Below are 22,994 nucleotides of genomic sequence, written 5' to 3'. Positions count from 1 at the left end.
ATTAGGTTAATTATTATAAAATTGAATGCAAGATTTGGCATGGTGTTCTGAATGTTGTCTTTTTAAAAATCAGATGAAATGTACCTATCATGTTTAGTTTAAAATTTTGTGTATCAAGTAATATGTCACCTCTTACTACACTGTTAACTATACAAGGTATCAAGATAATTTTCCTACCCTTGAAACTGATTGCATATAGTAATGATCCATAGCTTCACATAGTGATATCCAATCTAAATGAATCGAAGCTTGGACATTCTATGTGTGGAAAACATGAATGCAGAAGAATAACTAAACATGGAATGAGAAAAGGAAAGCTCAATTCAACAAGTCTGCTCCTACCATAAACCATATACCATTTTTCCTATTATGGTCTCTACTTCACCTATTTAATCTCTTGAGGAAAAGTTTTATATACAATCCTCAAAAGTAATGAGGAAAACTGCAGAAAATCTGTTCATCTACTCTCCATCATTCAACCACGCCACCACCCCCCCCCCCCCCACCCCCGGTTCTTATCCTTGTAACCTTTGAGCCCAATTTAATAAACTTTGATGCTGAAATTATGCCATTGAGCACTAAAGTACAAACAATGAATATGTTTATCTGAAATTCCATCCTCCACTACTTTAGTGGAGGCATTAATCAATTATTTTAAATGGGTTAATGAATAGTAGAGAGAGAAATTTCTGAAATTGATAAACATTTGTATGTTAGGAACATACGACACAATTTTGGGGCCATTTATAAAAAAAAAAATTGTTTAAAATTTGCTCCTCACTCCTATTAGGCTTTTATTTAAGTTTGAACCTAGACAGGGTTGAAAATTTTATGGTATTAATATGTTTTTGTATTTTAATAATTAGCCAAATTATCTGTAGCTGCTACTTAGAAGGATAGACAGTACAGGACATTCACTTCCCTTAATTAATGACATCAAAACTGTATGCAGTTCCCAGATCTCTCTCGATGTTAAACGGGATAGACAGACATTGCTAATCTGAATGTAATTGTCTTAAAAGCCGTATCATAAAAGGCATCCTCTTAAAACCAATCTTTTTTTGTCTTGTGGATTGTTAACTGGAACCCAAGAAGAAGTGAACTGTTTTTGAGCAAAATATCAACTTAATGTGTTACGACCTGATGAGGAGGGGCTGCAAGGCTCCCCTCTTGCCCTTCCTCTTCTTTGACAGGTTTTCCTGTTTAAAAACAGTGAATGTACTTACCACGTATTCGTTCTTTACCTTTGTTGTGATCGTAAAGAACCAATCTGACAGGTTTTCTTGAGTTTAAACAATAAAGAAGTGTTTATTGGACTATATAAAAAAAAAAAGATCTAGGTAAAATAATAAAATTACGCTATACTTTCACTCACATGCACATGAGAATCTCACACACAAATAGAGTACAGAGTGATAAGAAATAGTTTGGTTTGGATTCGAGTCCAAAGTAACAAGTAAAAATTAATATGCAGTCTGTGGGGTCAGGTAATTTCGTTGTCTTCCGGCTGAAGTTGTGATCTTGAAGTCTTTGGCTGGTAGAAGTGCTCTTTGTGGCTGGCCCACCTGGCTTGGGGTTTTCTTGGAGACAGAATTGAAGGTGGTTTTCTTCCCCTGGCATCTCCATCTGTAGCAATCTATAGGATTGGATGGTCCACAGTTTCAGACAGTTTTCAAACTTGCTATATTATCTGGAGAGAGAGACACATAGCCCCACTGGGGTTCTGCCTGGCTAGTGCTCACAGTTTGTCTGCTTCAAAGTCTCAGGAGCTTGTCTGCTGTTTGTAACAAAACTTCCAGTTCTACACAGCCTGGGGAGACTGTCACATGGTCCTCTCAATCCCCTTTGTTTTTAATATCGTCCAAAACCCAAACCTTTTTCAGGTGGTATTGTCAGTGTTGACCCTGGAGGGACATCTCACTCAGGAATGCCTCAAGATGGCTTTGAATATCCTGCTAACGAGGGTGATATGGATAATCTACTCAGTCAAAGCATTGTTCTGCATGGGATTCTTGTTAGACATGTGTCTCCAATTTGATGTCCTGGAATGTGAGGTATTTCAGATGCAAATTGTGGTGACCATCTTGGCTGCTGCAGGATCCTAGCTCTTTTCTTAAAAAAAAAAAGTTTAATGTAGGTTTCCAACCGATGAATTAAAAATCCTCATTCATTTTTCTTGACAAATGAGAACTAGTGTGACGAGCTGAAGACTGGTACTTTTTATGTCCAGTTTCAGTAGATTTGTAGTAGTGGTTCTGGCCTTCAAGTTAACATGGATCCTCCAAACTGTTTTTTATTGGTGATTGACTGACTGATCTTGGAGATGCCTGGTAACCTGGCAGTTTTTGGTTGTGGAGGAGAATCTCTTGGGGTACAATGAGTCCAAATGTGACAATTTAGTAAAATCAGTGGAAATTTTAAAAAGGAGAGGAAAAGGACTTGGATTTATACAGCACCTTTCATACCTCAGTATGTCCCAAAGCACTTTACGGCCAATGAAGTACTTTTTGAAGTTTAATCATGCAGTTTTTTTCATATCTTAAATCTATCATGACCCACCAGGGAGTACACTTCACAGTTCGAGAACTAGTTGGCTACTGTGTATACTGCTTATTACAAGAGTTCTTCCGTGTCAAGTATGACCAGGATTGAGGTGAGTGGACGTAGATATGGAGAATAAAAAGATGTCTACCCACTGGGTGCTCTTCTCCTGCCCTCCAACCAGCACCCCCAAATCTGAGCCCTATACTCCCTGCTATTTTGCTAATTTTTTTGTTTTGGCCCTCCAGATTTCCTGGCTTCATCCAGTACAGACGGCCAACAAAGAGAAACCTTTTCTAATACGTCTGGTTTTCCTGTGCTCAATAGGTCCTTCTTTCCCTCCTTCCACACTCCAGGCAGAAAGAGCACGTTCTCTGCTGCAGTGCAGGTAAAATGCTGCAACTCTGCATGTATATGGCTAGTCATTGTGTTCTTTTTGTTAGGTTGTTTGGCTGGACCCTGCACAGACTGCAGGAAAAATAAAGCCATACCTCTTCACCCAAGGTCAAGCTGTCTTGAACAGGTCCTTCTTCCCTTGCTTTGATACTCCTGCAGTTAAGAGTACTTATTCTGCCTCCATTAAGGTAAGGCCTATGATTATTTTTCCCCTTTTAAATTTAGCAATTTAGCATAGCTATGATAATGAGTTGAAAACTGCAGATACTACTAAAATACACCTGTACAGAATTATAGTAGAACATTTTGAAATTATTCTGAAGCCATGTATATGATATTCAAAATGAAAAAGAATATTGGGCAATCCCACTTTTAAAATAGTAGAATTTGACTTCTTAAGTCAAGTGATAATCCAGGCATTTGTTCCTTTTAAAATTTACAGGTGAGTTTATTTATCCAAATTTCTGCATCATTCTAAATGTTTTAAACTGGGAGTTATTTGCTGTTGTGTCTGTTTTAATTTACACTTTTAATGCTGTAAAGTTGCTGGCCCGAGACACACTTTGAGTAAATGATCAATGCAATATTTCCTCTTTCAGTGGTGTCAGGAATATTGACCCATTGCCCTCTTCCCCACCTTCATTTTTATTGAAGCATGCTTCATGACCCTGAAGGGGAGAGTCTACACAAATTGTCTGCCTCAAGGCCTCCTCTGCTAAGCAGATTTTAAGATGACGACAATGGGAAATGATAAACCAACTATAGCTGTGATTCTTCAAATATCTAAATTTCTCAATTGCGACATGACATGTGAGTTTGATAAAATGGCACAATCATGCTGGAATTTTTAAAAAAAACATAGACTCCTTTGGATCAAGAGCACATGATTAAAGAAGTATCCAAGTAGTCTGGGCTAAACAAAGATATATTTGGCTGTAATAAAAACAAGAAATGCTGGAAATACTCAGCATGTCTGACAGCATCTGTGGAGAGAGAACAAAGAACAGTACAGCACAGGAACAGGCCATTCGACCCTCCAAACCTGCACCAATCTTGATGCTTGTCTAAACTAAAACCTTCTGCACTTCCGGGGTCCGTATTCCTCTATTCCCTTCCTATTCATGTATTTGTCAAGATGCCTCTTAAACGTCGCTATCGTACCTGCTTCCATCACCTCCCCAGCAGCAAGTTCCAGGCACTCACCACCCTCTGTGTAAAAAAAAAAAAAAACTTGCCTCGCATATCCCCTCTAAACTTTGCCCCTTGCACCTTAAACCTATGTCTCCTAGTAACTGACTCTTCCACCCTGGGAAAATGCTTCTGACTATCCACTCTGTCCATGCCAATCATAACTTTGTAAACCTCTATCATGTCGCCCGTCCACCTCCGTCATTCCAGTGAAAACAATCCGAGTTTATCCAACCTTTCCTCATAGCCAATACCCTCCAGACCAGGCAACATCCTGGTAAACCTCTTTATACCTTCTCCAAAGCCTCCACGTCCTTCTGGTAGTGTGGCGACCAGAATTGCACGCAATATTCCAAGTGTGGCCTAACTAAGGTTCTGTACAGCTGCAGCATGACTTGCCAATTTTTATACTCTATGCCCCGACCGATGAAGGCAAGCATGCCGTATGCCTTCTTGACCACCTTATCCACCTGCGTTGCCACTTTCAGTGACCCGTGGACCTGTACGCCCAGATCTCTCTGCCCGTCAATACTCCTAAGGGTTCTGCCATTTACTGTATACTTCCCACCTGTATTAGACCTTCAAAATGCATTACCTCACATTTGTCTGGATTAAACTCCATCTGCCATTTCTCCGCCCAAGTCTCCAACCGATCAATATCCTGCTGTATCCTCTGACAATCCTCATCACTATCCGCAACTCCACCGACCATTGTGTCATCCACAAACTTACTAATCAGACCAGCTACATTTTCCTCCCAATCATTTATATATACTACAAACAGCAAAGGTCCCAGCACTGATCCCTGCGGAACACCACTAGTCACAGCCCTCCATTCAGAAAAGCACCCTTCCACTGCTACCCTCTGTCTTCTATGACCGAGCCAGTTCTGTATCCATCTTGCCAGCTCGCCTATGATCCTGTGTGACTTCACCTTTGGTACCAGCCTGCCAAGAGGGACCTTGTCAAAGGCTTACTAAAATCCATATAGACAACATCCACTGCCCTTCCTTCATCAATCATCTTTGTCACTTCCTCAAAAAACTCAATCAAGTTAGTGAGACACGACCTCCCCTTCACAAAACCCTGCTGCCTCTCGCTAATAAGTTTGTTTGTTTCCAAATGGGAGTAAATCCTGTCCCGAAGAATCCTCTCTAATAATTTCCCTACCACTGATGTAAGGCTCACCGGCCTATAATTTCCTGGATTATCCTTGCTACCCTTCTTAAACAAAGGAACAACATTGGCTATTCTCCAGTCCTCTGGGACCTCACCTGTCGCCAATGAGGATACAAAGATTTCTGTCAAGGCCCCAGCAATTTCCTCCCTTGCCTCCCTCAGTATCCTGGGGTAGATCCCATCAGGCCCTGGGGACTTATCTACCTTAATGCTTTGCAAGACGCCCAACACCACCTCCTTTTTGATAACGACATGACCCAGACTATCTACGCTCCCTTCCCTCGACTCCTCATCCACCACGTCCTTCTCTTTGGTGAATACTGATGCAAAGTACTCATTTAGTACCTCGCCCATTTCCTTTGGCTCCACGCATAGATTCCCTCCTCTGTGCTTGAGTGGGCCAACCCTTTCCCTGGTTACCCTCTTGCTCCTTATATACGTATAAAAAGCCTTGGGATTCTCCTTAATCCTGTTTGCCAATGACTTTTCATGACCCATTTTAGCCCTCCTGACTCCTTGCTTAAGTTCCTTCCTACTTTCTTTATATTCCTCAAGGGCTTTGTATGTTCCCAGCCTTCTAGCCCTTATGAATGTTTCCTCTTTCTTTTTGACTAGGCTTACAATATCCCTCGTTTTTCAACGTTCCCGAAAGTTGCCAAACGTATCCTTCTTCCTCACAGGAACATGTCGGTCCTGGATTCTAATCAACTGACGTTTGAAGGACTCCCACATGTCAGATGTTGATTTACCCTCCGACAGCTGCCCCCAATCTAAATTCTTCAGTTCCTGCCTAATATGTTATAATTAGCCTTCCCACAATTTAGCATATTCACCCGAGGACTACTCATATCCTTATCCACAAGTACCTTAAAACTTTTGGAATTATGGTCACTGTTCCCGAAATGCTCCCCTACTGAAACTTCAACCACCTGGCTGGGCTCATTCCCCAATACCAGGTCCAGTACAGCCCCATCCCTAGTTGGACTGATGAAGGGCCACTGACCTGAAATGTTAACTCTGCTTCTCTCTCCACAGATGCTGCCACACCTGTGGAGTATTTCCAGCATTTCTTGTTTTTATTTCAGATTTCCAGCATCTGCAGTGTTTTGCTTATATATTTGGCTGTGTCTGGCACTTGAATTTAAAATCCAGCAATTTTAAGACGGAACCAAATTTCAGTTGTGTTTATAAACTGATGAATGTTCAGCGCAGGTCATTTTGAAAGCACAGATATTTTGGACAATGGTTTTCAGGTTCCACATTCAGGGAAATCCAAGTCTCCCCTCTCTGACAAATAGTTAACTGCAATTAATGTGTCTTGACAGCATGTTCGTTTGAATTGCATCAGCATACTCTGTCTTAGACAAAGGAAAGTGTGGAATTTTTAGTACTACTGTTGTTTGTGTTTTTAGGTTCCTGAAGGATTTACAGCAGTTATGAGTGCAACTAACTGGGAGCATGATGAGAAGGAAAATATATTCCATTTCAAAATGCATCACCCAGTTCCTTCATACCTTGTTGCTTTAGCAGTTGGTGACATTGTCTCTGCCGAGGTTGGACCGCGGTGAGTTCTTTCTGTTCCTCTAGCTATTTGAAGTGCTTAGCGTTTAAAAGCACTGACAAATCATTTTCTGTTCTGCTTTTACCAGTATACTACTTCACATACAAATCAATTCCAGTCGATTACAGAATGAAAGTTCTTTATGGTTTCAGCAAGTCCCTTGAGTAGTTATCCTGTTGAGAGACTTAAAACATTTCTGCATTAAAATGAGTAAGTAGTCAGATTTAAAATTAGGGGTGTTTATTTGAAGAATTAAGTGAATTCTGATGCATTCGTTCCCAGTTATGTTATGCAGTTACTTTTTTTGTGTGTATGACGTCATGCACAATGTAATTGTTGCAGGATGTTTCTCAGATGATCCACTATAGGGCTGATACTCCAGTTGAGAAATATGCAGTTGTGACATGCATGTGACCGAATGAACTGTGGATATCATCGGATTTGGCAACGCCATCTCATTTAAATATGTTGACTCTGCATTTTTCATGTGTGCAGGGGCTGTTATGGCAGCAGATGGGTGGGGAATGAGGAATGCAGGAGCTGTTAAAGGGCTGCTGATTATTTTTCATGCAGCTGACTGTTTTGGCCCTCTTTTGATGAAGATATCTATGTCCCTGGTTCAAGTGGTTAAATTCCAACTTTACTGAAGAGTCTGGAGTGAAAGCTGGAGGGGGTGCAGCTGATTTTACTGGGCTAAGGGGACTCTCCCACCTTTTATGGTAAGAGGTGGTTACCTGAGTAAATGTAATCTCCCATGTCCCAGGTCTTTGAAGATCTTCACTAGACTGAAGAAGAGTCTTAAGTTAAAGCTGATTGAAGTATCTCCACTCAGAGGAGGGGAATGTACATGGGATTACATACATAGGATATACGGCACAGAAACAGTCCATTCGACCCAACTAGTCCATACGGGAGTTTATGCTCCATTTAAGCCTTAACCCATCTTTCCTCATCTAAATCTATCTTCATAACTCTATTCCCTTCTCGTGCTTGACTAGCTTCCCCTTAAATGCATCTATACTATTCACTTCAACCACTCACTGTGGTAGTGAATTCTACATTCTTGCCATTCTTATAGAGGCACTGGAAAGTGCAGAAAAGATTTACAAGGATGATACCAGAAGTGCATGGGCAAGCTGGTCTCTTTTCTCTTGAGAAAAAAGGCCAAGGGGTGATCTAATAGAGGTCTTTAAAATTATGAAAGGCTTTGATAGAGTGGATACAGAGAAAATGTTTCTACTTGTGGGGAAGAACTTAACTAGAGGCCATCAATTTAAGACAGTCACCAAGAAATCCATTAATCCCATATTCCCTACCACATCCCCACCTTCCCCCAATTCTCCGACCACCTACCTACACGAGGGGCAATTTACAATGGCCAATTTATCTATCAACCTGCAAGTCTTTGGTTGTGGGAGGAAACCGGAGCACCCGGCGGAAACCCACGCAGTCACAGGGAGAACTTGCAAACTCCGCACAGGCAGTACCCAGAACTGAACCTGGAATATGGGATTAATGTAGGATTAGTATAAATGGGTGGTTGATGATCGGCACAGACTTGGTGGGTCGAAGGGCCTGTTTCAGTGCTGTATCTCTCTGACTCTTTTGAGTAAAGAAGTTTCTTCTGAATTCTCAATTGGATTTCTTGGTTATTCTTCTGTTTATTCTGAAATATCCCCTTAAATGTCTGCCACTGCATCTCTATTGACCTATCCCTTAACCTAATTTGCCAGTTTACTTTAGCTAGCTCTGCTTTCATGCCCACATAATTGCCCTTATTTAAGTTTAAAATACTAGTCTTTGGCCCACTCTTCTCTCCCTCAAGCTGATTGAATTTTACATTCATCGCTGCTACCTTAGGAGCACCTTAACTATGAGGTCATTAATTAATCCTATCTCCTGGTAAAATACCAGGTCTAGTATAGCCTGCTCTCTGGTTGGAAATTATCCCAAAAACTTTCTATGTACTCCTCATCTAGGCTACCTCTGCCCATCTGATTTTTCCAGTCTATATATAGGTTAATATCCCCCATGATTATCGCCATACCTTTCTGACAAGCTGCCATTATTTCTTCCTATACCCCGTCCTACAGTTTGGTTAATGTTAGGTGTCCTGTACACCACTCGCACAAGTGACCTCTTTCCTTGTCCTGCCTATGTCCATGACAACTGGATCCTCCCCTTCCCACTCTACGTTCCTCTCCAGTCCTGAGCGGATGTCCCGAGCCCTTGCAGGGAACACAGCTGTCTGGACTCTCGCTCTTTGTTGCAGAGAACAGTGTCAATCCCCCTAACTATTCTGTCCCTTACTGCCACTGCAGTTCTTTTTTCTCCCTCCACTCAAATGGCTTCCTATACCGCGGTGCCATGGTCAAGATGCTCATCCACCCTGCAGCCCCCATTCTCATCCAACCAAGCTGAAAGAACCTCAAACCTGTTGGACAATCACAAAGGCTAAGGCTGCTGCACTCCTGCCCTCTGGCCCCCTTAGCTGCCTCAGCTGAAGCCACACTCTCCTATCCCTGACTACTGACTAAATCAAAAGACCCTATCCTAAGGGGTGTGACTGCCTCCTGGTACAAAGTGTCCAGGTAACTTTCCTCCTCCCTGATGTGTCCAAGTGTCTGCAGCTCGGCCTCCAGTTCCATGACTCTGAGCCAAAGCTCTTCGAGCCACAAACGCTTACTGCAGACGTGTTTGCCTTGGATCACACTGGCATCCAGGAGCTTCTGCATGCTGCAGCCGTGACACATCACCTGCCCTGCTATTCTTAATGTGCTTCAATTAACTACTTAATTATTTTATTCAATTCTGTATTTTATTTTCCTTTTTTATATATTTTATTAAGCTTACCACTAGCTCCTTTACTATTTTAAATGTTGGGAATAGACTCTACCTTAACCACTTACCAGATACTCACCAAACAGGTACCTTCTTCCCCAATCAATCACCTACCTGCTTGCCTGTGATGTCACACTTAATTTTCTTTGAACGGGCTTGTTCAACTGAATTGGATCGGATAGAGGATAGGATACAGGATAGCCTCTCCCCGCTCTCTCTCTTTGAAGTGAAGCCTGTCCCACTATTTCCCCCCACTAACTCCCCAAATTTGGTATCCTCTGCAAATTTAGAAATTGTTTTGATTCCAAATTGTTAATGTATGTACTATGTGTGCACCGAGCACTGACCCCAGAACATAAGGAGATATCAATAGTGCAGCCTCAAAGCGCTCAATTTGCTTGTCTCACTAAGGTGGCGCTTAGAGCATGAGACTAGATACTTGGCAATACATAAACTCTGCACTCTGACCACAAAGGCCAGCAACAGAGAAGGAAACCGTGAAGAAGGGACATACAGCTTGAGTAGGTCAATAAACTGATTTCACCTTCTGCGGAACTTATGGCTTATAATATTAGATTTATTGTCAGAAGGTATGCACGTATGATGCAGGTGGCAGGAATCCGAAAGAGGTTGGTGATAAATTTCGTGGTGATTAGACAGAGCATGTTTTTAAGGGATCAGTGTCATAAAGAGAGGGCTGTTAATGTGGAGAAACCATAGTTTCTACATAAAGTTCTGTTGCAGTGATTGTGCAACCTGTGCATTGATTCAGCAAATCTTCTATTCATATATGCTGCAGGGTTGTTTTTACAGGGGTCGATGGTCAAGTATTTGCCAACAACAAGGCTCTGCACTTTGAGGAAGCCATATTTGGCCTCCTTGTCTCAGGAGACAATGGGTAAGCGCCTGGAGGTGGTCAGTGGTTTGTGGAGCAGCGCCTGGAGTGGCTATAAAGGCCAATACTAGAGTGACAGACTCTTCCACAGGTGCTGCAGATAAAATTGGTTGTCAGGGCTGTTTCGCAGTTGGCTCTCCCCTTGCGTTTCTGTCTTTTTTTCTGCCAACTGCTAAGTCTCTTCGACCCGCCACACTTTAGCCCCGTCTTTATGGCTGCCCGCCAGCTCTGGCGATCGCTGGCAACTGACTCCCCCCGACTTGTGATCAATGTCACAGGACTTCATGTTGCGTTTGCAGACGTCTTTAAAGCGGAGACATGGACGGCCGGTGGATCTGATACCAGTGGCGAGCTCGCTGTACAATATGTCCTTGGGGATCCTGCCATCTTCCAGGCGGCTCACATGGCCAAGCCATCTCAAGCGCCGCTGACTCAGTAGTGTGTATAAGCTGGGGATGTTGGCCGCCTCGAGGACTTCTGTGTTGGAGATACGGTCCTGCCACCTGATGCCAAGGATTCTCCGGAGGCAGCGAAGATGGAATGAATTGAGACGTCGCTCCTGGCTGACATACATTGTCCAGGCCTCGCTGCCGTAGAGCAAGGTGCTGAGGACACAGGCTTGATACACACGGACTTTTATGTTCCCACATTCTCTTGGCCAGTCTGGACATAGCAGTGGAAGCCTTTCCCATGCGCTTGTTGATTTCTGCATCGAGAGACAGGTTACTGGTGATAGTTGAGCTTAGATAGGTGAACTCTTGAACCACTTCCAGAGCATTGTCGCCGATATTGATGGATGGAACATTTCTGACGTCCTGTCCCATGATGTTCGTTTTCTTGAGGCTGATGGTTAGGCCAAATTCGTTGCAGGCAGCCGCAAACCCGTCGATGAGATTCTGCAGACACTCTTCAGTGTGAGATGTAAATGCAGCATCGTCAGCAAAGAGGAGTTCCCTGATGAGGACTTTCCGTACTTTGGTCTTCGCTCTTAGACGGGCAAGGTTGAACAATCTGCCACCTGATCTTGCGTGGAGGAAAAGCCATACTCCTGCTAAAAGTTGGACACCCTCTCCTGCTTTTCATAAGGAAAATAGCAAAGGTGTTTCTTTTGACATGGGGACTTTTGACCTGCCTCACGCAATGGTGGGCCAAAATTCATGACTAATATTCCTAATATTCCAGTGGTCAGTTGAAAGGATCCAGGAAAGTAAAATTTAAATTCTGTGGAAATTTTCTTCACAGTGCTAAGAGCTGCCCCGTGCTAGATCTTGTGAGCACATCAGGCTTCAGGAGATAACAAAATTTAGTTGCAGCCTAAATTATGTGGGAGAGACGGTGAAGACTGGTTCCAAGTAGGTGTGCCTGGGTCTGAAAGCAAAGCTCCTGGACTGATTGAGTGGCAGAAAGGCACACTTGCCTTTCTGCCCTCTGTACGAGTGTCCTTTCCTGCTCCGAATCCATGCTTGCCTGCCCAATTCCACACACTGCATGTATTGCCTCCTGTGTGCAACAGTAGGGAATCAGCCCTTGTAAAATTTAAGTTTGTTTGCTTCTTTCTGCCATTCTCCTTCCTAGTGGTAGACCGGAAATTTTGCAGCAGCAGGGTGCATACGCAGGGTTTGCCCCACGGTGCCACCACAATATGTAGAGGGGGTGAGTGCTCTGTCCCCGGCAACAGTATCCGGTGCCACTGCGCTGGTGCTGGGACCATTTTTAAAGAGCTTCCAGCCCTTTGTTTAAATTTAAATATTTAAAGTTTACCTGACCTGATAAATCAAAAGGAAAAAGTTACTAAAACTTTTAATCCCCTCTCCTACCCCACAATGACTACACGCTTTATTAATTGCCCTCTTCTCTTCCCCCCCCCCAAAGTAAACTTGCGATCCTTCCCCGCTAAAGCCTGGCCCGGGTATAAAATTAAAACCCAACCCGGTCCCGACCCGTTCACAGCCAACCTGGACCTGAGTCCTTTGGTTTTTTTCGCGCCCGATCCGACCCGACAAGAATATTCTTCATCCGTTCCGGCAGCAGGCTCTTCCTGCAGATGGAGTTCTGGGGAATCATGGGTAAGCCTGATCCCATGACTTCCTGGAAGCAGCACTGTCCAGCCCGACCCAACACGAGCCCGAATGCTGGACTCTGAATATAGACCCTACCCAAACCGAACCCGACACATGTAGTGGGGTTCGGGTTGGGTAGCCAGGATTTATTTCCACCACGCACCCCCACCGAACTTCCTTCACTTTAACCTTCAACTCCTTCCCACTGTCCCCTCCACCAATCGCAATGGGTTTTTCCCTGATTCTCTCTTTCCCCCCACCCCTGTTGGCCATTGCAACGAGGTAAGTATTAATTCAGTAATTTAAATAGATTTAAATATTTTAATGAAAGTCCCATTGCCAAGCGGCAGGAGGGCTGCCATGAGGCCTCGCCGCCACCGGTAAAATGGGCGGGGCCTTCATAATGGATTTAGTTGCCTCTAGTTCTGTCTCCTGGAGGAATGTTGACATTAAGCTCATTCTGCTGGGCTAAATAAGATTTATTTTTAAGAAGTCTGTCACTGAGTAGGACAATTGCAGTGACTAAAGTGCATGATTCCATTTTTACTATTTAAGAGTGTTAAGAGAGTAGTTTTATTTCTGGGACAGGAGTCGCGTCTGGACCGAACCATGTCTGTTACAAGCTGCTAAAGAGGAATATGACGGTGTGATTGAAGAGTTCTTGAGAGTCGGTGAGAAGCTGTTTGGGCCATATATGTGGGGAAGGTAAATCTGTCTTTCTGCTATCTGTTTTAATAAAACAATCTTGTGTATGCACTCAGTTCCTGCCCATAAACCTTCCTTCCTACCGTCATGATTTTTATTAATTCGTTTGTCAGCATTTAACATTGGAACTGCCTACATAAACAGTTTTATAATGGCTTTTTTGCATGTAAACAAATTGCGTGTCCTAGTTTGTTGATGAATCAACTGACGCACACAAAAGACTTCTTCGAAAAAATTGCCCTTATTTTTCTTTTACTGAAATTCCTAATGTCTAAAGGCATAGCTGCCTTTCATCCCTCTGCACGCGCATCTCTTCCTCCTCCAAATCCATGCCTATTTACCAATTGCACGTGAACTCCTGTGTGCAACAGCGGGGAATCAGCCTTTCTATTAATGCAAGTTTGTTTATTTCACCATTTTCTCATGCATTATTCTGTCTCTCTTGCATGTACTCTCACATGCCTTCTTTGTCATCCTCATTTTGTGTCGCAGTCTTTCATGCATGAGCTCTTTCAATTTCACTCTTGCCTTTCAGTTTCTGTTTCCCTTTTATCTGTTTTTCTAAAGGTGCTCTATGGCATTTATAGTACATCTGTAAATAATCTGGATGGCCCCTAACTGACTTTATTAAAAAAAAAATTCATACTTCATTGACACATTTAGCCGTTTAGTTTCTCTTTTGTGTTTTTGTATATATTTCATTAAGTTCATATTCAAGCTTCCAATCTGACTCAACAGCCTGGACTTTGGATATATTGGACCGAGTTTGTGTCACACCTTTGCTGGGAAACTTGTTTAGAATGCAAACATTGTTAAATCAGTGTTTGGCATAACACCCTACTATTAAAATCTCCAACTCGCTGTGAGCAATGCTAGTATCTATAATAATTGGTACCAAGGCAAGATACATAATTTTGATTGAAGGGGACTATGGTTATCATAAACCCGAAATATTAGATTGCAGGTTTAAACCCACTCTGTTATCTACCATTTTCTAAGACATGGTTTCATTGATTAATGATTTAACAACTTGTTTGTATTAGGTTTGCTGCAACATTTGGGAGCAATGTATATACAGAGTCAATTGATTCATTTACTGTCTTATCTTTTTATTTCAAACACACACACGATTAGAATTAGAATTAGAATATTACAGCGCAGTACAGGCCCTTCGGCCCTCGATGTTGCGCCGATCATCTGACCTACACTATTCCATTTACATCCATATGTCTATCCAATGACCACTTAAATGCCCTTAAAGTTGGCGAGTCTACTACTGTTGCAGGCAGGGCGTTCCACGCCCCTACTACTCTCTGCGTAAAGAAACTACCTCTGACATCTGTCCTATATCTTTCACCCCTCAACTTAAAGCTATGTCCCCTCGTGTTTGCCATCCTCATCCGAGGAAAAAGACTCTCACTATCCACCCTATCTAACCCTCTGATTATCTTGTATGTCTCTATTAAGTTACCTCTCCTCCTCCTTCTCTCTAACGAAAACAACCCCAAGTCCCTCAGCCTTTCCTCGTAAGACCTTCCTTCCATACCAGGCAACATCCTAGTAAATCTCCTCTGCACCCTTTCCAAAGCTTCGACATCCTTCCTATAATGCGGTGACCAGAACTGCACGCAATACTCCAGGTGCGGCCTCACCAGAGTTTTGTACAGCTGCATCATGACCCCGTGGCTCTGAAACTCGATCCCCCTACTAATAAAGGCTAACACACCATATGCCTTCTTAACAGCCCTATTAACCTGGGTAGCAACTTTCAGGGATTTATGTACCTGGATACCAAGATCTCTCTGCTCATCTACACTACCAAGAATCTTCCCATTAGCCCAGTACTCTGCATTGCTGTTACTCCTTCCAAAGTGAATCACCTCACACTTCTCCGCATTAAACTCCATTTGCCATCTCTCAGCCCAGCTCTGCAGCCTATCTATGTCCCTCTGTACCCTACAACACCCTTCGACACTATCCACAACTCCACCGACCTTCGTGTCATCCGCAAATTTACTAACCCACCCTTCTACACCCTCATCCAGGTCGTTTATAAAAATGACAAACAGCAGTGGCCCCAAAACAGAACCTTGCGGTACACCACTAGTAACTAAACTCCAGGATGAACATTTGCCATCAACCACCACCCTCTGTCTTCTTTCAGCTAGCCAATTTCTGATCCAAAGCTCTAAATCACCTTCAACCCCATACTTCCGTATTTTCTGCAATAGCCTACCGTGGGGAACCTTATCAAACGCCTTACTGAAATCCATATACACCACATCCACGGCTTTACCCTCATCCACCTGTTTGGTCACCTTCTCGAAAAACTCAATAAGGTTTGTGAGGCACGACCTACCTTTCACAAAACCGTGCTGACTATCGCAAATGAACTTATTCTTTTCAAGATGATTATAAATCCTGTCTCTTATAACCTTTTCCAACATTTTACCCACAACCGAAGTAAGGCTCACAGGTCTATAATTACCAGGGCTGTCTCTACTCCCCTTCTTGAACAAGGGGACAACATTTGCTATCCTCCAGTCCTCCGGCACTACTCCTGTCGACAATGACGACTTAAAGATCAACAACAACGGCTCTGCAATCTCCTCCCTGGCTTCCCAGAGAATCCTAGGATAAATCCCATCTGGCCCAGGGGACTTATCTATTTTCACTCTTTCCAAAATTGCTAACACCTCCTCCTTGTGAATCTCAATCCCATCTAGCCTAGTAGGCTGTATCTCAGTAATCTCCTCGGCAACATTTTCTTTCTCTACTGTAAATACTGATGAAAAATATTCATTTAACGCTTCCCCTATCTCCTCTGATTCCGCACACAACTTCCCACTACTATCCTTGATTGGCCCTGTTCTAACTCTTATCATTCGTTTATTCCTGATATACCTATAGAAAGCCTTAGGGTTTTCTTTGATCCTATCCGCCAATGACTTCTCGTGTCCTCTCCTTGCTCTTCTTAGCCCTCCCTTTAGATCCTTCCTGGCTAGCTTGTAACTCTCAAGCGCCCTAACTGAGCCTTCACGTCTCATCCTAACATAAGCCGCCCTCTTCCTCTTGACAAGCGCTTCAACTTCTTGAGTAAACCACGGCTCCCTCGCTCGACAACTTCCTCCCTGCCTGACAGGTACATACTTATCAAGGACACGCATTAGCTGCTCCTTGAATAAGCTCCACATTTCGTTTGTGCCCATCCCCTGCAGTTTCCTTCCCCATCCTACACATCCTAAATCTTGCCTAATCGCGTCATAATTTCCTTTCCCCCAGCTATAATTCTTGCCCTGCGGTATATACCTGTCCCTGCCCATCGCTAAGGTAAACCTAACCGAATTGTGATCACTATCGCCAAAGTGCTCACCTACATCTAAATCGAACACCTGGCCGGGTTCATTACCCAGTACGATGGTCATATTAGTTGCAGCTGAAGGTCTTCACTACACCCGATAAAGAATATGATCCATTAATTTCTAACCTCATTACTCCAGTATTACACACAATTATGTAGTTAATAATTAGGATTTCAGTCGCTGACAATGGATAAACTGAATTAAATGACAATGTTACAAGAAAAATGAAAGGAATGGGAATGATCTGATGTAATGAGTGTATTGGTTTGACAAGATTCTGAATGTTAAAGTTTCTTTTCCAAAAACAAATTTCAGTTTATTTTCGGGGTACTAGCAAAATAAGTGTGTTCCAGATTATTGTGGCTCAGCTGGTAGCACTTGCCTCTAAAGGTTCTGGGTTTAATCCCTATTATGGATTTAAATTTGCAACCTAAGCTATCACTTCTTTGGAGTACTGTGGGGAAGCTGCACTGACAGAGGTGCAATCTTTCTGACTTAACCTTAAGCACAGGCCCTATCTACCCCCTCAATTGGATGTAAAAGATTCCATGGCATGAATTATGGAACAGCTGAGAGTTTTTCTGGTATCTTGGCTAACATAGTTGCATGTCAAAAGTAATTCATTGTTTACTGTATGCTTCAGAAAGTCCTGAGGACATGATAACATGTATACAAATGCATGTTTTAACGAATCACAATGAATTTCTTAATGCTGATACTATGTATTCATTGTGCTTCAACTGGTAGTCTGTGGTGACAGGTGTGTTTCTTTGCTGCTAGCTAGATTCCATCTGCAGTTGAGTTATGCCAAACACTGATGCCAACAGGGACACTAAGACAAACTAAATGATTAAATTTAAGTGTCATTGTGAAATATGCATTTTTTTAAAAAAGGTTTCAGTTAGGGGCCCATCCAGATTATTTACAGATGTACTATAAATGCTATAGAGCACCTTTTAGAAAAATAGATAAAAAGGAAACTGAAAATGAATGCAATTGAGCTGTGTAAAATATAGCAGTCAAATGTAAAAAAGAAGTACACTTGTTGGAATACAAAGCTTTCAAACAGGGCACAGTACCTTTCAAAGACGCGCCCAAAAGATTGCACGTGTACTTTTTCATTTATTTTGGAATGTGTTTGTTTGAAGTGAAATGTTTTGCTGTTAAGTGAGTTCTTTGTTTTTACTACTGTGCTGAGCCAATTTCAGGGAATTGTTCTTGTCTGACAAGTAAGCATTGTTTTTTTTAAACTCTTGGATGAATAAGTTAGTGAATTCTTTTGGAAATCAAGTTGGAGCAAAATTGTGAAATATGTTCCAAAAAACGGAAGATGAAACCATGCAACGCAACACAAAGTAAAAGCAAAATTCTGGAGATGCTGGAAGTTTGAAATTAAAAACAAAATTCTGGAAACACTCAGCAGTTCGAGCAGCATCTGTGGGGTGAGAGAAACAGATAACGAGTTCTCATGAAGGACCAACAATATGAAATGTTAACTTTTTTTTTCTCTCTCCCCACAGATGCTGCCTGACCTGCTGAGTGTTTCCAGCATTTTCTGTTTATATTACAGCACAGAAAATAAACTGGGAGTGACCCAAACTGACACAACTACCCCACCTCGGTCCAGCACTGGCATTAGTCCAGATTTTAGTAAAAAGAGATCACGTTGCATTGTTCTTTTGTAATTTGAACATCCTGTTGTATAGTTAAGAGGTTAAAAGGAGAAAATCACAGGGGCTCTGTCCCCGTCAAGACTTTTTGTTTGCAGCCCACAGTATATAGCACTACCCTTGATTAATTCCATCAATTCTTCCATAATTTACATGTTCGGACGTATCCATTCCTACATTAGCACTGTGACTGCCTCAAGTCTCTACCTGAAGAGCTAATGTTTTTTGTGATTCGTGGTGTATGCCATAGTGAGTGAGGAGTATTGTGAGATGCTATAGTATGAGAAAACTGCAGGTATACAGCAGTTGGGGGTGGGATGGTGCTTTTTATACTTTTTTTTTATATAAAGCTTAATAACCATAAATTTCTTGTAATATTCTAAGGTATGATCTCCTCTTCATGCCTCCGTCTTTTCCATTTGGCGGGATGGAGAATCCCTGCATTACGTTTGTTACTCCATGTCTGCTGGCTGGAGATAGGTCACTGGCTGATGTCATCATCCATGAGATTTCTCACAGCTGGTTTGGCAACCTGGTCACAAATGCCAACTGGGGAGACTTCTGGCTTAATGAAGGATTTACAATGTATGCTCAGCGGAGAATTTCAACAGAACTTTACGGTATGCCTCTTAAGAATGTACATCATAGAGATACAGAATTCCCATCTCCCAGTTATCACTTTTGAAAATGTGAAAGATGCTCACTGTTTAAGATGTTTTTTAGTACATACCATTCAGGTATACTGCTCACTGAGGTATTACCCTAGTACAGTTTTTTTTTCCCCAAGTTTTTTGCTTTTAAATAATGAATTTGTGCATACAATTTTAAAATGTCTGAGTTACTTTATTTTATTAGTGTTATACATGATTTTTGGTAAATATTAGTTTAATGAACAAAACCAAAAGGGATTGTTTGCTATCCGATTACTACAACAACATCTATCATGGAGATTTTCCTACGTTATAAGTTGCTGATCTAGAACAGATCTACAGGAAGGAATTGACTAGGAATTAATCATTTCTCCTCCATGGAAAGGAGTTGAGGGGTTGCTATTTTATGATTGCCTTTCTTAGCAGGTCATAAGGCAGAGGAGTGTGGTAACAGGTTGTGTCTGCTTACCTAGTATTTTTATGGGGTAGAAGCACATAAAGAAGGGAAGAAAAGGGAGAATTTTTAAAAACAAGATTATTGGTATTTACAATGCAACATTTTACAGCCTGTTAAAGGTAGGGGAGGACTAATCATGAGCAATACTCATTGTAATCACTTGTGGCATTCCAGGAGAGCTTGATAGAAGACAAGTTTATCACTAAACAAAAGTATTTTTGTCAATTCCCACTCAATTTCCTCTTGCCCCTAAATCCACATCCCGTCGCACTGGTGAATTGTCTGCTTGTAAAAATTCCAGTTTACTGTCTCATCACAGATGGGTGTTACTCACAGGCAAACTTTGAGGTCCGGTGACACAGATACTGTTAGCACCAGATTACTTGATCTGTACATGTTACTTTTTATTTCTCAGGTGCAGCATATACTTGTCTTGAGGCTGCTACAGGGAGAGCTCTGCTTCGTCAACACATGGATAACACAGGGGAGGACCATCCCCTCAACAAACTGAAGGTTAAAATTGAACCGGGTAAGTACTTAGATTCTATATCTGTATAACTTGGTTTGGATTTACTTTGAATGAATCCTGATAAAGAGTTAGTTTCAAAAATCTCTCTTTAATTAGTAGAGCCTCCTTTTCTATCATTTTTGCAATTGCTAAGTACATCTGAATCCACCTAAGTGAATATTTCTACTAAGTGAACAGAAATGAAGGATTGCCAACCATTTACTATCTGTTGTATTCACATCTGCTAACAAGTACTGTTTTGCTTAGATTCATATTTTAAATAGTCATGTTACATAGACAACACCGGTTTATTTCTCTCTATCTCATAGCCTGTTCCTCTTAAAAAAAAATTAAGTATATTTCAGCTAGGCCTTCTATTTTAAAAGTTTTTTTATTAATCCTACTATCCCTCTAGTCTCAAACTTAGACTTTCCCCAACACCCACCTCCCCTCCAGTATATTATTATAAATCCTTCCCTCCTGCTGTACTTGTTGGTGTAATTGAGATGAAGGCTGTCCCTTTGAAAAAGCCTTTTCTTGATCTAGAACTCACTTCAATGCACTGAGAATGTAAACTGTACCAGCCCTGCATGTTGACCTTCCCGATATATTGTTCTTTACAACTGGCCAGTGGTTAGCACAGGAAAAAAATCTGGGAATTACTATCTTTTGAGATCTTATTTTGCAATCTAGTAGCTAACTCCTTAAGCTTCATCTGTAAGATCACCAGTGTATTTCTTTCTAAGTCTATCATTGGTTCCAACAAGGACCGTGACATTTGGCTGATCTCCCTCTCATCAAAACTCTTCCACTTTTTCTGTGATGTCCTTCACCCTACCATCTGGGACACCTAATATTTTATACAAAAAAAGGCTGTCTGTAGCCTTGATTATAGAATCTTCCATTATTAGCTTGGTTATGTTCCTGTAATTTATCTGCCTCTTGCTTTATGATGCCATAATGCTTCTGAGTCGATGTCGCTGTTCACCTCATACTTGTCACATCTCAGGATTTTTTGATCATTTTTCCACAAAACGATTTGTAAAAATTCCTTTAAAAACTTAATGTTAAAAGTAAATGTGTATTCTCAAGTTTTTTTTAAAAATTAAGGCACCTAGATGAAAGGTGGTTAACGTATTAAATGGAAGCTTTTTCCCAGAGGCTAAACAATTAGCAATTTAGTAGCTTGTCTGGGTAATTGAAAAATACTTCATGTTCATTGTGTTGGAAAGCCCTTTGCTCTCTCGTGTATGGGGGCTGGAAAACAAGCTGAGGCTTTTTAAAAAAAAAAAAATCAAAAAAGCTGCAAATGCTGGAGGCTTTCAGGCAGCAAAGGGTTGTGAGGACGACATTACATGAAAGAGAAGTTAGAAAATTAACCTAAATGAAGCAAGATGACTCACTGAAATGAGGTAGCATAGCATATTCATTCTGACATGAATATGAATTCACTTATTTCCATTAATTCAATTCAGTCATAACTCTGGTCCACTATGTTCACCTGCTGGGAAATAAAGCTTGTTGATGATTCATATTGGGCCTTGTCTAGTCAAGTCTTGTCCAACCAAGTGCTTACTTGGTCTATCTTGGGAATGGTGTCAGGTGTGGCTCTGTGGTAGCACTCTTGTCTCGGAATAAGAAGGATGTGTGGTCAAACCCCACTCCAGAGACTTGATGCTTCATTGCAGCTACTGAGGGCATGTTGCACTGACTCGGTGTTGTCTTAGAAATGTAGATTGCTTTTGAGAATTCTGGATAAAACTATGAACTTTCACATGACTCAAATTCTGCTTGCCCACCTTGCATATGTTAATTATAGAGAGAACCCCCATTCTGCTTTTCAAGGCTGAACTTACACTGAAACAAAATGCAACACTTTCCTAGCCTTTCACACTACAACTCTCAACTGCAAGTGTTTCTGGGTTTGTCTGCTCTCCTGTCTGTTTCAACTGTCTGGCCTACATACATACTTATTCGCTCACCCAGATGAATACTTCATAACCCCCACACCCATTGTCCCAAACTGTCTGCTCTGGCATCTGGTTCAAGCGTATTGTATTTTGCCTGACTGCTTGAGGCACAAGAAAGAGGTGCCGTAGATACTGAGCAATCGTTACTGTAAATGAAGAGAGACTGGGACGTGAAGGACAGTGCAAAATAGGGAGACTTAGATTTATGTGGGGCCTTTCACAACCTCGGTTGTAGTCACTGTTGTATGTAGGATTACCACCTGCAAATTCCCCTCCAAGCCACACACCATCCTCACTTGGAAGTATATCGCCGTTCCTTCACTGTCGCTGGGTCAAAATCGTGGAGCTCCCTTCCTAACAGCACTGTCGGTGTACCTATCCCACATGGACTGCAATGGTTCAAGAAGGCCTTCTCATGGGTAATTAGGAATGGGCAATAAATGCTGGCCTGGCCAGCAACACCCACATCCCATAAACAAATATATATATTTTTTAAATTAGGAGAAAGAAGTGATCTTCAAACCTGCCAAATGCTCCAGGTTTGCTCCATTCCCAAACATAACTCTAGTTTTTATCGGAAATTTATTTCCCTTTAATGGAAAATCAATTCACTGTAATTGTTTGTTTTAGGTATTGATCCTGATGACACGTATAATGAAACTCCCTATGAGAAAGGCTACTGCTTTGTATCATATTTAGCTCACCTTGTGGGTGATCAGAACAAATTTGATGCTTTCCTTCAGGTAAGAACCGTTTACTAAGTTCCTCATCAGTACAGATTTTGTTTTTGTGAGCAACTGGTTAATAGTCACTTGCATGCCTGGTCTATTTTAGATAAATTTTAAGGGAGTCAGACATGAAGTTTTAGCAATGCTCCAAAGCACCCCATTGTCTCTCGAGACAAGGAGGCCAAAGAAGAAGAAGAAAGCACCATTTATTTCATGATGCTTAATCTTTTTCAAGCTTAATTCAGGTTGCTGTTGCTTTTACTTTTTGAAGTCCAACTTTAAA

The 22,994-nt window shown here is 41.8% G+C and overlaps 1 protein-coding gene across 1 annotated transcript in view; it reads left to right on the top strand.

Moving 5' to 3' along the window:
- Positions 1-3,043: 3,043 nt before the first annotated feature.
- Positions 3,044-22,994, top strand: part of rnpep (arginyl aminopeptidase (aminopeptidase B)) — a 30,549-nt gene continuing 10,598 nt past the window's right edge. Inside the window, exons 1-6 of the mRNA XM_068057197.1 lie at positions 3,044-3,125; positions 6,717-6,868; positions 13,250-13,366; positions 18,783-19,018; positions 19,921-20,034; positions 22,614-22,726. Of these exons, the coding sequence (XP_067913298.1) occupies positions 6,741-6,868; positions 13,250-13,366; positions 18,783-19,018; positions 19,921-20,034; positions 22,614-22,726 (708 nt within the window). The 5' untranslated portion in view covers positions 3,044-3,125; positions 6,717-6,740. The remainder of the gene's footprint in view (positions 3,126-6,716; positions 6,869-13,249; positions 13,367-18,782; positions 19,019-19,920; positions 20,035-22,613; positions 22,727-22,994) is intronic.

Source organism: Heterodontus francisci, chromosome 25 (genome assembly GCF_036365525.1).
Source record: "Heterodontus francisci isolate sHetFra1 chromosome 25, sHetFra1.hap1, whole genome shotgun sequence".
Lineage (NCBI taxonomy): Eukaryota > Metazoa > Chordata > Chondrichthyes > Heterodontiformes > Heterodontidae > Heterodontus > Heterodontus francisci.
The sequence above is the reverse complement of the archived record's forward strand: the minus strand, read 5'-3'. Positions and strand labels throughout refer to the sequence as shown.